Source organism: Macaca mulatta, chromosome 10 (genome assembly GCF_049350105.2).
Source record: "Macaca mulatta isolate MMU2019108-1 chromosome 10, T2T-MMU8v2.0, whole genome shotgun sequence".
Classification (NCBI taxonomy): domain Eukaryota; kingdom Metazoa; phylum Chordata; class Mammalia; order Primates; family Cercopithecidae; genus Macaca; species Macaca mulatta.
In genome coordinates this window covers 9,474,960-9,490,143 of record NC_133415.1, presented here as the reverse complement: position 1 = coordinate 9,490,143, position 15,184 = coordinate 9,474,960, and the positions used below count along the sequence as shown (strand labels likewise).

At 42.2% G+C, this 15,184-nt stretch overlaps 1 protein-coding gene across 2 annotated transcripts in view; it reads left to right on the top strand.

Annotated features, from left to right (window-relative positions):
* Positions 1-15,184, top strand: part of WBP2NL (WBP2 N-terminal like) — a 33,849-nt gene that overhangs the window by 7,918 nt on the left and 10,747 nt on the right. For both annotated transcript variants that reach the window (XM_015150484.3, XM_077949535.1), the window contains 3 exons: positions 12,831-12,939; positions 13,184-13,325; positions 13,842-13,934. In XM_015150484.3, coding sequence (XP_015005970.3) covers positions 12,831-12,939; positions 13,184-13,325; positions 13,842-13,934 — 344 coding nt within the window. The remainder of the gene's footprint in view (positions 1-12,830; positions 12,940-13,183; positions 13,326-13,841; positions 13,935-15,184) is intronic.

The window sequence follows — 15,184 nt, the reverse complement described above, 5'->3', positions numbered from 1 at the left end:
CCTATTCACAATACACAGTTAAGAAATTCATCCCAGCTCGCTGTGTTTTGTAGAGATTTTTTTCTGACCCCACCTGAGAAGTCATGAACATATGGGCCAGACTCTACTGTAAAATGGGAATCATTGAGTTGTTTTATTTTATGCATTGTTAAAAACGTGTGCTGATAACCTGTCATTATAGAAAAATCAGAAAAACATCTGTTATCCCAAATTTTTACCAGTAATGTTTACATTTTGGTATATGTCCTTCTGTACTTTTCCACATGGAAATAAAGTTTTTTTCTCCAACTGCTTTATAACTTATTTTCCTTATTTACCAGTGTATTGGGAATGTTTTCTAGTGTATCTACATCATTATTTTCAATGGCTGGTATTCCAATGTGCATAAATCTTTACTCAACCCCTAATCTGGAATAGTCTGGGTTTTTGTTTTGTTTTTTGTTTGTTTGTGGTTTTTTGGTCATTACTATAAACATTCCTGCCTTGAACATTTTTGAAAACATAATTTTGCCTACCTGTCAAAATGTTTCTTTGGAATTTATTCCTGAAAGGGGAATTGTGAGATCAGAGGATATAGACTTTTAAAAAGAGATTAAATATATATATTGAAAATATAAAAATCATTGTCCAAAATATTAAAATATACATGATGATACATTAAAATATACTTATTGCAGAGTGGCCTTACAGAATTATATCAATTTACATTCCTCTCAGTGCTCTTGAGTGCCCACTTCACCATACTTTTCCCAACAATTCTGTTCCCATTAAACAATTCCCTCTATCCCTGTCCCCATGACCCCTAGTAACAACCATTCTACTTTCTGTTTCTATGAATTGGACTACTTCAGATACCTCATGTAAGTGTCATCACAGTATTTGTCTTTTTGTGGCTGGTTTATTTAACTTAGCATAACATCCTTAAGGTTCATCCATGTTATAGCATGTGACAGGATTTCCTTATTTTAAGGTTGAATAATATTCCGTTGTATGTATGTGCCATATTTTGTTTATCCATTCATGCACTGATGGACATTTAGGTAGCTTCCACCTCCTGGTTATTGTGCATAGTGCTGCTATCAACATAAGTATTCAAATATCTATTTAAGACACTGCTGTCAACTCTTTTGGATGTATACCCAGAAGCAGGATTGCTACCTTGTATGGTAGTTCTATTTTTAATTTTTTTGAGGAGCCTCCAGAGTGTTTTCCATAGCAGCTACTCATTTTACAGTTCTAGCAACAGTGCACAAGAGTTCCAGTTTCTCCACATCCTTACCAACACTCGTTTCTCTTCTCTTCCTTTCTCTTCTCTTCTCTTCCTCCATCCCTCCCTCTCTCCCTCCCTCCCTCCCTCTCTTCTTCCCCCTGCCCCTCCCCCTCCCCCTCTCATCCCCTCTCTTCTCTTTTTTGACAGTCTTACTCTGTCACTCAGGCTGGAGTGTATCAGCAGGATCCTGGCTCACTGCAGCCTCAGCTTCCGGGGTTCAAGTGATTCACATGCCCTCAGCCTCCTGAGTAGCCAGGATTACAGGCATATGCCACCACACCCAGCTTTTTGTATTTTTAGTAAAGATGGAGTTTTGCTGTGTTGGCCAGGCTGGTCTCAAACTCTTAGTGTCAAATGATCCACTCACCTTGGCCTCCCAAAGTTCTGGGATTACAGGCATGAGCCACCATGCCTGGACCTGTTGGTTTTTAAAATATTAACCATCCTAATGGGCACAAAGTGATGTCTTATTGTGGTTTTGATTTGTATTTCTCTGATGATTAGTGATGACAATCTTTTTATATGCTCATTGGCCATTTGTGTATTATTGCTGTTGTTGCCTGGGCTGGAGTGCAATGGTGCGATCTCGGCTCACTGCAACCTCTGCCTCCCAGGTTCAAGTGATTCTCCTGCCTCAGCCTCCTGAGTAGCTGGGATTACAGGTGCCCACCACCACACCTGGCTAATTTTTTTTTTTTTTTTTGAGACGGAGTCTTGCTCCGTCGCCCAGGCTGGAGTGCAGTGGCATGATCTTGGCTCACTGCAAGCTCCACCTCCTGGGTTCACATCATTCTCCTGCCTCAGCCTCCCGAGTAGCTGGGACTACAGGTGCCTGGCACCATGCCCAGCTAATTTTTTTCTATTTTTTAGTAGAGACGGGGTTTCACCGTGTTAGCCAGGATGGTCTCTATCTCCTGATCTTACGATCTGCCCGCCTCGGCCTCCCAAAGTGCTGAGATTACAGGCGTGAGCCATTGCACCTGGCCAATTTTTTGTATTTTTAGTAGAGACGGGGTTTCACCATGTTGGCCTGGCTGGTCTCGAACTACTGACCTCAGGGGATCCACCTACCTTGGCCTCCCAAAGTGCTGGGATTACAGGGAGCTCTTTACATACTCTAGATATTAAGGCCTTATCATAAATACAATTTCAAATATTTTCTCCCATTCCATAGGTTGCTTTTTCATTCTGGTGATTGTGTCCTTTGATACACAATTTTAAAGTTTGATATAGTCCCATTTGTTTATTTGTTCTTTTGTTGCCTATGCTTTTGTTTTCTTATCCAAGAAGTCATTGCCAAGTCCAATGTCATGAAGATTTTCACTATGTTTTTTTCTAGGAATTTTGTAATTTTGGGCCTTATGTTTAAGTCTTTAATCCACTTTGGGTTAATTTTTGCATATGACGTAAGTTAAAGGTATGACTTCATTCTTTTGCATGTGGACATCCAGTTTTCTTTTTTTTTTTTTTTTTTTTTTTTTGAGATGGAGTCTCGCTCTGTCGCCCAGGCTGGAGTGCAGTGGCCGGATCTCAGCTCACTGCAAGCTCCGCCTCCCAGGTTCACACCATTCTCCTGCCTCAGCCTCCCGAGTAGCTGGGACTACAGGCGCCCGCCACCTTGCCCGGCTAGTTTTTTGTATTTTTTAGTAGAGATGGGGTTTCACCGTGTTAGCCAGGATGGTCTCGATCTCCTGACCTCGTGATCCACCCGTCTCGGCCTCCCAAAGTGCTGGGATTACAGGCTTGAGCCACTGCGCCCGGCCTGATATCCAGTTTTCTAAAAGCACATAATTTGTTAAATAGATTGTCCTTTTCCTGTTCAGTCATCTTAGTACCTTTGTTGAAGATTATTTGATCAATCCTCACATATATGTGAGGATTTATTTCTCTCTATTCTAGTCCATTGGTCTATTTATCTTTAATGCCAGTGCCATGCTGTTTTGATTACTGCAGCTTTGTAATATACTTTGAAATCAGGAAGTGTGAGTCCTCTTTGTTCTTCTTTTTAAAAATTGTTTGGCTTTTTGGGTCCCTTGCAATTCTATATGAATTTTATGATGTCACTTTCTGTTTGGGCAAAAATTGTTGTTGAGATTTGGTAGGGATTGTGTTGAATCTCTGAATCACATGGGTAGCCTGGACATCTTAACCATATTAAGTTTTCAAATCCATGAACATGGGATACCTTCCCATTTATTTATGTCTTCAATTTTTTCACCAATATTTTATAGTTTTCAGTGTACAAACCTTTCACCTCCTTGACGAGGTTTATTCCTAAGTATTTTATTCTTTTTCATGCTATTGTAAATGAAATTGTTTCCTTAATCTCCTTTTTGGATTGTTCATTGTTAGTGTATAGAAATGCAACTATATTTGTGTGTTGATTTTGTATGCTGCTACTTTACTGAATTCACTTATTTTGACAGCTTTTGGGTGGACTCTTTAGGTTTGTTTACATATAAGATCATGCCATCTGTGAAAGGAGTTAATTTTACTTCTTCCTTTCCAATTTGAATACCATTTATTGATTTATTTTATTTTTTGCCTAATTGCTCTGGCTAGGACTTCCAATACTATGTTGAATAGAAGTGGTGAAAGCAGGCATCCTTGCCTTGTTTCTAACCTTGGAGGGGAAGCTTTCAGTCTTTTGCCATTCAGTATGCTGTTAGCTGCAGGCTTTTCATATATGAGTTTTATTATGTTGAGGTAACTTCCTCTACTTTTACTTTGTTGAGTGTTTTTATCATGAAAATATATTGAATCTTTTCATATGCTTTTTCTGCATCGATTGCGATGATCATATGGTTTTTTCCTATTTTGAACCATTCTTGCGTTCTAGGAATAAACCCCATTTGATCATAGTGTATAGTCCTTTTAATATGCTGCTGAATTTGTTTTGCCAGTATTTTGTTGAAGATTTTTTACATCAGTATTCATCAGAGATACTGACCTGTAATTTTATTTTATTGTAGTATCTTTGTCTGGCTTTGGTATCAGAGTAATGTTGGCCTCATAAAGTGAGCCTAGAAGTGTTTCTTCCTCTTTAATTTTGGGGAAGAGTTTCAGAAAGATTAATGTTAATTCTTTTTTTTTTTTTTTTTTTGAGACTGAGTCTGGCTCTGTCGCCCAGGCTGGAGTGCAGTGGCCGGATCTCAGCTCACTGCAAGCTCCGCCTCCCGGGTTTACGCCATTCTCCTGCCTCAGCCTCCGGAGTAGCTGGGACCACAGGCGCCCGCCACCTCGCCCGGCTAGTTTTTTGTATTTTTTAGTAGAGACGGGGTTTCACCGTGTTAGCCAGGATGGTCTCGATCTCCTGACCTTGTGATCCGCTCGCCTCGGCCTCCCAAAGTGCTGGGATTACAGGCTTGAGCCACCGCGCCCGGCTAATGTTAATTCTTTAAATGTTTTATATAAAAGAATTTGTCGAGAGTTTTTTTTTTTTTTTTCTCTTTTTGAGACAGGTTCTCACTCTGTCACCCCAGCTGGAGTGCAGTGATGTGACATGATCACAGCTCACTGCAGCCTCAACCTCCAAGGCTCAAGTGATCCTCCCACCTCAGCCTCCAGAGTAGCTGGGACTACAGGTGTGTGTCACCACACCCAGCTATTTTTTTTATATATATTTTGTAGAGATGAGGTCTTCCTGTGTTGCCCAGGCTGGTCTGAAACTCCTGGCTTCAAGCAATCCTCCTGTCTCAGTCTCCCAGAGTGCTGGGATTAAAGGCATAAGCCACCACACCTGGCTGAGAGGTTTTTGATTACTGATTCAATTTCCTTAATAGTTAATTGGTCTGTTTATATTGTCTGTTTGTTCATGATTCAGTGTGGTAGGTTGTGTTTTTTCTAGGGATTTATCCATTTCTTCTAGGTTATCCAACTTGACATACAGTTGTCCTTGGTTTTCTCTTATAATCCTTTGTAACTCCTTGGCATCAGTTTTGTTGTTGTTTTGTTTTGTTTTGTTTTTGTTTTTGTTTTTTGGAGACAGAGTCTTACTCTGTCACCCAGGCTGGAGTGCAGTGGTGAAATCTTGGCTTGCTGCAACCTCTGCCTCCTGGGTTAAAGTGATTCTCCTGCCTCAGCCTCCCTAGTAGCTGGAATTACAGGCACCCACCACCACGCCTGGCTGATTTTTTTTGTATGTTTATAGTAGAGATCGGGTTTCATCATGTTGGCCAGGGTGGTCTCAAACTCCTGGCCTCAAGTAATCCACCTGCCTTGGCCTCCCAAAGTGCTAGGATTACAGGCATGAGCCACCACGCCTGGCTGGCATCAGTTTTAATTTCCTCTTTTTCATTTCTGATTTTAGTTGAGACTTTTTTCTTTTTCTTAATCTAGCTAAGAGTATTTTTTTTTCTATTCTCACTTTCATTTATTTCTGTTCTAATCTTTATTATTTCTTCCTTCTACTAGCTTTGGGCTTCATTTGTTTTTTTTTTAGTTCCTTGTATAAAGTTAGGTTGTCAATTTGAGATCTTTCTTCTTTATTAAAATACACATTTACAGCTATAAACATCTTAGCACTGCATTTATGGCATCCCATAAGCTTTGATATGTTGTGTTTTCTTTTTTTTTTTTTTTTTTTTGAGACGGAGTCTCGCTCTGTCGCCCAGCCCAGGCTGGAGTGCAGTGGCGCGATCTCGGCTCACTGCAAGCTCCGCCTCCCGGGTTCACGCCATTCTCCTGCCTCAGCCTCCCGAGTAGCTGGGACTACAGGCGCCCACAACCGCGCCCGGCTAATTTTTTGTAATTTTTAGTAGAGACGGGGTTTCACCGTGGTCTCGATCTCCTGACCTTGTGATCCGCCCGCCTCGGCCTCCCAAAGTGCTGGGATTACAGGCGTGAGCCACCGCGCCCGGCCGATATGTTGTGTTTTCATTTTCATTTTTCTCTAGGTACTTTCTAATTTCCCCAATTTCTTCTTTGACTCATTGTTTACTTAAGAGCGTATTGTTTAATTTCCACATATTTATGGCAGTTTTCCTTGTGCTGTTGATTTCTAGTTTCTTTCCATTGTAATCAGAAAACATATTATAAAATATAGCATTTCTTATACTTCAAATCTACTAGTGATGAGCTCTCATTTTTTGTTTATTTGGTAATGTCTTAATTTCTCTTTAATTTTTGAAGGATAGTTTTGCCACTTACAGAATTCTTGGTTAAGAGTTTTTTGTTTTTAGGGCTGGGCACAGTGGCTCACACCTGTAATCACAGTACTTTGGGAGGCTGAGGTGGGTGGATCATGAGGTCAGAAGATCAAGACCATCCTGGCTAACATGGTGAAACCCCATCTCTACTAAAAATTCAAAAAATTAGCTGGGCATGGTGGCACACACCTGTAGTCCCAGCTACTCAGGAGGCTGAGGCAGGAGAATCACTTGAACTCAGGAGGTGGAGGTTGCAGTGAGCCAAGAGAGCGCCACTGCACTCCAGTTTGGGTGACAGAGCGTGACTCTGTCTCAAAAAAAAAAAAAAAGGAATTTTTTGAATATGTCATCCCATTTCCTTTTGGCCTCCATGATTTCAATAAGAAGTCAGCTGCTGGCCAGGTGCGGTGGCTCACACCTGTAATCCCAGCACTTTGGGGGCCCGAGGTGAGCAGATCACCTGAGGCCGGGAGTTCGAGACCAGCCTGACCAACATAGAGAAACCCCATCTCTACTAAAAATACAAAATTAGCTGGGCATGGTGGCACATGCCTGTAATCTCAGCTACTCGGGAGGCTGAGGCAGGAGAATCACTTGAACCTGGGAGGCGGAGGTTGTGGTGAGCTGAGATTGTGCCATTGCACTCTAGCCTGGGCAACAAGAGTAAAACTCCATCTCAAAAAAAAAAAAACAACAAGAAATCAGCTGCTAGTCTGAGGATTCCTTGTGCATGATGAGTCACTTATCTTGCTAATTTCGATTCCTTGAATTTGGCTTTCAATAATTTGATTATAATGCATGTCAGTGTGGATCTGAGTTTATTCTACTTGATTCTGCTTGGAGTTTGTTGAGCTTGGATGTGTAGATTCATGTATTTCATTAAATTTGGGAAGATTTTGGCCATTATTTATTTATTTTGAGATAGGGTCTCTGTCACCTAGGCTGGAGTGCAGTGGCCCGATCACAGCTCACTACAGCCTCGACATCCCAGGCTCAAGTGATTCTCTTGCCTCGGCCTCCTGAGTAGCTGGGGCTACTGATGCATGCCACCACACCTGACTACATTTTTAATTTTTACTTTTTTATTTTTGGAGACAGAGTCTCACTCTGTTTCCCAGACTGGAGTGCATTGGTGCGATCTCGGTTCACTGCAACCTCTGCCTCCTGGGTTCATGCGATTCTCCTGCCTCAGCCTCCCGAGTAGCTGGGATTATAGGCACGCGCCACCCATGCCTGGCTATTTTTTGTATTTTTAGTAGAGATGGGCTTTCACCATGTTGTTCAGGCTGGTCTCGAATTCCTGGCTTCAGGAGATCCACCTGCCTCTGCCTTTCAAAGTACTGGGATTACAGGCATGAGCCACCGCAGCCCACCAGCAAATTTTAAAATTTTTAGTAGAGGTGAGGTTTCACTATGTTGCCCAAGCTGGTTTCAAACTCCTGAGCTCAAGCAATCCTCCCGCCTCAGCCTCCCAAACTGCTGGGATTATAGGCATGAGTCACTGTTTCCGGCCCAGATATTCTTTTTTCTTATTTTGAGACAGGGTCTCACTCTGTCGCCCAGACTGGAGTGCAATCCCAGACTGGAGTGGTGCAATCATGGCTCACTACAGCCTTGACCTTCCAGGCTGAAGCAATCCTCCCACCTCGGTGTCTTGGGTAGTTGGGACTATAGGTGCACTCCACCATGCTTGGCTAATTTTTTGTATTCTTTGTAGAGACAGGGTTTCACTATGTTGCCCTTGCTGGTGTTGAACACCTGTGCTCACGCATTCTGCCCACTGTGACCTCCCAAAGTGCTAGGATTACAGGCATGAGCCACCGTGCTTGGCCCCAAATATTCTTTATTCCCCTTTCTCTCTCTCCTCTCCTTCTTGAATTCCCATTGTAGGTATATTGGTGTGTTTGATGGTGTCCCACAGGTCTCTTAAACTCCGTTCATTTTTCTTCCTTTTTTCCCATTTGTGTTACTCAGGTAGTAACCGTTATTCCCATTGATCTACTTCAAGTTAAATAATTCTCTCTTCTGCCTGCCAAAATCGGCTATTGAGCCCCAGTGATTAAATTGTTCATTTCAGTTGTAGTCTTCAACTCTAGAATTTCTATTTGGTTCCTTTTAATAATTTCTGCCTCTTTATTGATGTTCTCTACTTCCTGAGACTTTGTTCGTATTCTTTCTTTTAGTTATTTGGACATGGTTTCCTTTAACTCTTTCAGTATATTTACAATAGTTTATTTAAAGTGTTGTCTGATAAATCCAATGTATGGGCTTCCTCAGGGACAGTTTTATTAATTTCTTTTGTTCCTGTGTATTGCTATACTTTCTTGTTCCTTTGCATGCCTAGTGATTTTCGTTGTTGAAAACTGGACATTTTGAATATTTTAATGTAGTAACTCTGGAAAGTAGAATCCCCCTCTTCTTCAGGGTTTATTTTTGTTGCTTGTTGTAGTTGATATTTATTTGTACAGTGACTTTTCTGTATTATTTGTTATTTGTGGCCACTGGAGTCTCAGTTCTGTTACCTCAGTGGCCAGCTAGTGATTTGACAGAAATTTTCTTCTATGTCTGGAACAACAACAAAATCTCCCAGCCCTTACAGATGGACTGTGTGTGTGTTAGAGCATGAATGTGCCTTTCTCACTAAACCAGGCAGTTTACAACTCTGCCTTCACCTTCACTTTTTTTGCATCATTTCCTTTTTTTTTTTTTTTTGAGACAGAGTCTTGCTCTGTTGCCCAGGCTGCAGTGTAGTAGCATGATCTTGGCTCACTGCAACCTCTGCCTCCTGGGTTCAAGCAGTTCTCTTGCCTCAGCCTCCTGAGTAGCTGGGATTATAGGTGCCCACCACTACGCCCAGCTAATTTTTATATGTTTAATAGAGATGGGATTTCGCCATGTTGGCCAGGCTGGTCTTGAACTCCTGACCTCAGGTGATCTGCCTGCCTCAGCCTCCCAAAGTGCTGGATTACAGGCGTGAGCCACCGCACCGAGGCCTTTTTGCATCACTTCTAATTGTTAATCAGAGGTGAAAGCTTAGTGCCTCTTCTGTGTGTGTGTGTGTGTGTGTGTGTGTGTGTGTGTGTGTTTCATTTTTTGTTTTTAGTATGAATCTAGCCCTGGACATGTATGTGTATGGCTTTCTTGTTTCTCAGGAATATGTGTGAGCTTTTACCTTTATTTCTCAAAGCATTTCATTGCTCATCCTTTCCTCTAGCTTTTCAATTTGTCTATTTTTTTTTTTTTTTTGCCCCAGCTGTCATCCCTTTTGCTAGGTAGCAGCAACTAATACATTGACTTGGAATTTTTTTCTTTTTTTTTGCTTGAGATGGAGTTTTGCTCTTGTTGCTGGAGTGAAATGGCGAGATCTTGGCTCACCACAACCTCTGCCTCCCAGGTTCAAGCAATTCTCCTGCCTCAGTCTCCCAAGTAGCTGGGATTACAGACACATGCCACCAGGCCCAGTTAATTTTGCTTTTTTTTTTTTTTTTTTTTTTTTTTTTTTTTGAGACGGAGTCTCGCTTTGTCGCCCAGGCTGGAGTGCAGTGGCCGGATCTCAGCTCACTGCAAGCTCCGCCTCCCGGGTTTACGCCATTCTCCTGCCTCAGCCTCCCGAGTAGCTGGGACTACAGGCGCCCACCACCTCGCCCGGCTAGTTTTTTGTATTTTTAGTAGAGACGGGGTTTCACCATATTAGCCAGGATGGTCTCGATCTCCTGACCTCGTGATCCGCCCGTCTCGGCCTCCCAAAGTGCTGGGATTACAGGCTTGAGCCACCGCGCCCGGCCTAATTTTGCATTTTTAATAGAGATGTGGTTTCTCCATGTTGGTCAGGCTGGTCTCGAACTCCCAACCTCTGGTGATCCACCCGCCTCAGCCTCCCAAAGTGCTGGGATTACAGGCGTGACCCAGCCAGAAATGTTTTTGACAAATGCCCCCTGGCAGCCTCATCCATCCTGGGAAAATTACAAATTAACTACATGCCCTTTGAGCCAGTCCTTCAAGGAGCCACCAGACAAGTCAAACTACAATTTTTTAAAATAAGTGTGTTCTGCTCCCTCCAGTACTCGGTATCTATCATGGCAATACAGATTGTTGTCTTCAAAGCTGCTGCCAAGCTAGTAGTGGGGGATGATACCAGGGTAGGTTAAAATGTCATAAAGCTTACTTACTGAGATTCAGCTTTTTTTCTTAAATTGTTTAAGCATTCGCCTAGTTGCTATAAGCTTTTGATTAGATTCTAGAGTTCTGAAAAAGTTGATTCTGACAGGTTTTCTTTTGCTTTATTTATTGCTTTTATGGCTAGACTGACATTTAAAGGTTCCCATTCCACTGTTTTTTGCTAATGTCCTATATTTTCATAGTCTTTTAAAAATCCTCCCCTTTTAATCTGCACATTACCACCCTAGTTCCAGTTTTTACCTTGCATCAGAACTATTTTAGGAATTCTTAAACTGATCCCTCTGATACAGTACCTTCTTGATTATGTGACTTTCCTGTTGAGAAATCTAAAGCTCACAGTTTCTCCTTGCCTATCAAACGATGTCTTTAAGCTGTAGTTCCAGCATAACTTTCCAACTTTATTTCACTGTTTCTCCTAACCTCACTTCCACACTATGTTTTGATGAAGCCATACCACTAGGCTTCTCCCAAGTATGCAGTTTGCTTTCCATATCTGCTCCTACACCTCCATGAATGTTGTTTGCTTCCCATCTGGATTGTTCTCTACCGTCACCTTTGCCTACTGAACACTATCCGTATCTCTCTCTCTCCCTTTTTTTGAAACAGGATCATATTTTGTTGCCCAGGGTGGAGTGCAGTGGATCACTGCAATCTCTGCCCTATGGCTCAAGCAATCTTCCCACTTCAGCCTCCCGAGTAGCTGAGATTACAGGCATGTACCACCATGACTGGATAATTTTTGTATTTTAGTAGAGATGGGGTTTCACTAAACCCCATCAAGCTGGTCTCAAACTCCCCAAATGATCCGCCAGCCTCGGTCTCCCAAAGCGTTGGGATTATAGGTGTGAGCCACTGTGCCCAGCCAGAATGCTACCCATCTCTTAATCAGCTCAAATTGCAGTCTTTCTATTAGGTCATTCCTAATTACTTGAACTAAAACTAATCTCTTCTTCCACTAAATTGCTATGACATTTTGTTACCAATAAATGTATGACATACATTTATATTATGTCATATATTGTTTGCATTATGATCTATATTCATGTTTTCATTCATTCTTTCAATAACTATTTAGAGCACCCACTGTTTGCTAGGGCTAGAGTAGCAAAGAAGGCAGACATTGTACTTAATGATCATTAAGGTATACATTGGAGAGAGAGATATATATATATCTTCATATATATATAGAGAGAAACCCTGTCTCTACCAAAAAATACAAAAATTAGCCTGGCGTGGTGGCAGGTGACTTAATCCCAGCTACTTGGGAGGCAGAGGCAGGAGAATCATTTCAACCTGGGAGGTGAAGGTTGCAGTGAGCTGAGATTGAGCCATTGCACTCAAACCTGGGGGACAAGAGCGAGACTTCTCTCAAAAAAAAAAAAAAAAAAATTAGCCAGGCGTGGTGGTGCTTGCCTATGGTCCCAGCTACTCGGGAGGCTGAGTGGGAGGATCACCTGAGCCCAGGAGGCGGAGGGTGGTGAGTGGAGATTATGCCACTGCACTCCAGCCTGGGCAATGGAGTGAGACCCGGTCTCAAAAAAAACCAGACAGACAGAAAGAAGAAAGAGAGCTGGGTGCAGTGGCTCACACCTGTAATCCCAGCAATCCCAGCACTTTAGGAGGCCGAGGCGAAAAGAAAAGGAAAAGAAAGAAAGAAAAGAAAGAAGTGAGGGAGGGAGGGAGAAAGAGAGAAGAAATAAAAAGAGAGAAAGAAAGAAATAAAGGAAAGAAAAAAAGGAAAGAAAGAAAGATAAGAAAGGAAAAAATAGAACCCAGCAGGATTTGATGAGTGACAATAAGGTGAGTCCAAGTTTTCCAGGTTAACAGTAAGGAGAGAGCACGACAGGCTGAGGGGACATGTCAGAGGGGGCTGGGGCAGTCTGCTGCCTTACCTTTACCAGCGTCAAAGAACCATTTCTATTAGCACAGTGGTTTACCCTTACCACACAAGAAGTATAAGAATTAATGAACACACATTGAGAGTAGGAGTAGATTTGACAAGAAAAAGAATCCAGTGATGAAGAGGGAGAAGAATAAGAGTAAACTGTCAGAGAATAAGATCATTTGAATTCCTTTTTATTTCAATAAAATAGTAGTATTAGTAATAATAGCAGTAGCAGCAGCTAATGTTTATTGAGTGCTTACTCTGGGGAAAAAAACTGCGTTAAGAACTTTATGTGTGTCATTTTATATACATTCTTTATTGTATGCTGTCTGTTCCTCGTTTTCTACAGTCTCTTGAAGCAGTCTCTGAATGTGGAGCTCTCCTTCCCACGGCAATCAGAAGGCTCCAATGTCTTTAGTGGTACAAAGACAGGAACATTGTTTCTCACTTCATACCGGGTAATTTCTACTTCTGCTTTAATTTGCTGATTAACTCTACATTTGTTTTCCTTAAAATGAAGAAAAGTTAAACATTGACTTTTGAAGTGTTTTTAAACATGTGCACTTTGGGATTTTCCACATTGAAGGGTGATGGAAGAAAATATGATGTTTCTCAGTCAGACCAGAATGCACCTTGCTCTTGTAAGTCTCAATCCATGGACGAATTTTGCATTCCTTTTCCAAAGTTTCTGTCCTTGCATAGGTGATTTTCATAACTTCGCACTCCATCAATGATCCCATGCTGTCTTTTATGATGCCATTTGATCTGATAACGAACCTCACCGTTGAACAACCAGTATTTGCTGCAAACTTCATTAAGGGAACTATTCAGGCAGCTCCATATGGTAAGTGTTCCCTCAGAAGTGTGTATTTGTTTTCCCTTAAAATCTTCTAGAAAGTTTAAGATTCAAACTTGCCATGTTGAAATTCAAGGCCGGGCGCGGTGGCTCAAGCCTGTAATCCCAGCACTTTGGGAGGCCGAGGCGGGTGGATCACGAGGTCAGGAGATCGAGACTATTCTGGCTAACATGGTGAAACCCCGTCTCTACTAAAAATACAAAAAAAAAAAAAAAAAACTAGCAGGCATGGTGGCGGGCGCCTGTAGTCCCAGCTACTTGGGAGGCTGAGGCGGGAGAATGGCGTGAACCCGGGAGGCGGAGCTTGCAGTGAGCCGAGATCCAGCCACTGCACTCCAGCCTGGGAGACACAGCGAGACTCCGTCTCAAAAAAAAAAAAAAAAAAGAAATTCAAACAAAAGCTGCTCTGCTTTGTCAGGTAGTGTTTCCCTTGGTGTTTGTGGCAGTCTTTCTGTTGTCAGCTATGCCAGTTTCTTAGTGAGTGTGTGCCATTTCTTCCCCCAGGTGGCTGGGAAGGACAAGCTACTTTTAAATTAGTCTTCAGAAATGGAGGTGCCATTGAATTTGCCCAGTTGATGGTGAAAGCTGCCTCTTCTGGTAAGTGATGCGGATAAAGATATTAAGCACTTTGGGTTTTTTGTTTGTTTGGGTTTTTTGTTTTTGTTGTTGCTGTTTTGTTGTTTTTGAGACAGGGATTTTTGTATTTTTTGTAAGTCGGGGTTTCACCATGTTGCCCAGGCTGGTCTCAAACTCCTGAACTCAAATGATCCTTCTGCCTCAGCCTCCCAAGGTGCTGGGGTTACAGGTATGAGCCACCACGCCCAGCCCACTTTGGGGGTTTTAAGGCTTGTGGAATTAAAGCAGGACTTCTACTAAGCCAAGATTTGCTGGCCTCTGTGGCCAGGCAGTTGGTATTTGCATACATATTCAGCAGGCATTTCCTGGGCCTACCTACAATTGTCAAGTACCATGTTACAGGGTAGGAACACAAAGATTATTCGGTCCCTTCCTGTCCTGAAGGACCTTGCAATCTAGTGGGAGCTTACAGCCACACACCCAAGTGACTAATTATACCTGATAGTCTTTTGTCCATTTAAACACTGACCTCAGATATCCACTGAGCGTCTCTTCCTTGGGTCAGGGAGCCCTTAGTTATTCTTCCTTTGGTGTGGCTTTTAATTTTTTTCTTCTCTCCGGACTTGCCTTTGCTTTTCTCAGGTTTAGTCCCCATCTTACATGAGAGGGGGTAGAGGTACTGTCAAGACTTACAGCACTGATCTAATGGATGTACCACAGAACTCTTTCAAACTTTGACTAAATATAATTTTTAAAAATCACATATATATATATATATATATATCTCTCTCTCTCTCTCTCTCTTTTTTTTTGAAGACAGAATCTTGCTTTGTCACCCAGGCTGGAGTGCAATGGCGCGATCTTGGCTCACTGCAACCTCTGCCTCCTGGGTTCAAGCGATTCTCCTGCCTCAGCCTCCTGAGTAGCTGGGATTACAGGTGTCTGACACCACGCCCAGCTAATTTTTATATTTTTAGTAGAGGTGGGGTTTCACCATGTTGGCCAGGCTGGTCTTGAACTCCTGACCTCAGGTGATCCACCTGCCTTGGCCTCCCAAAGTGTTGGGATTACAAGTGTGAGCCACCGTGCCCTGCTATTATATATTTTTATTTAGTCTAGTCTCACTTCATGCCCCTCACTCTCTTACCTTTTATATTCCAATCAAACTGGACTTCTTTGTGCTTTATTTTCTCTCATCTCTGAACTTTCATGCTATTTTTTGTGTCTGGAATGCTCTTCCTTTTCTCCCTGCCACCCACCCCCAACTTCAA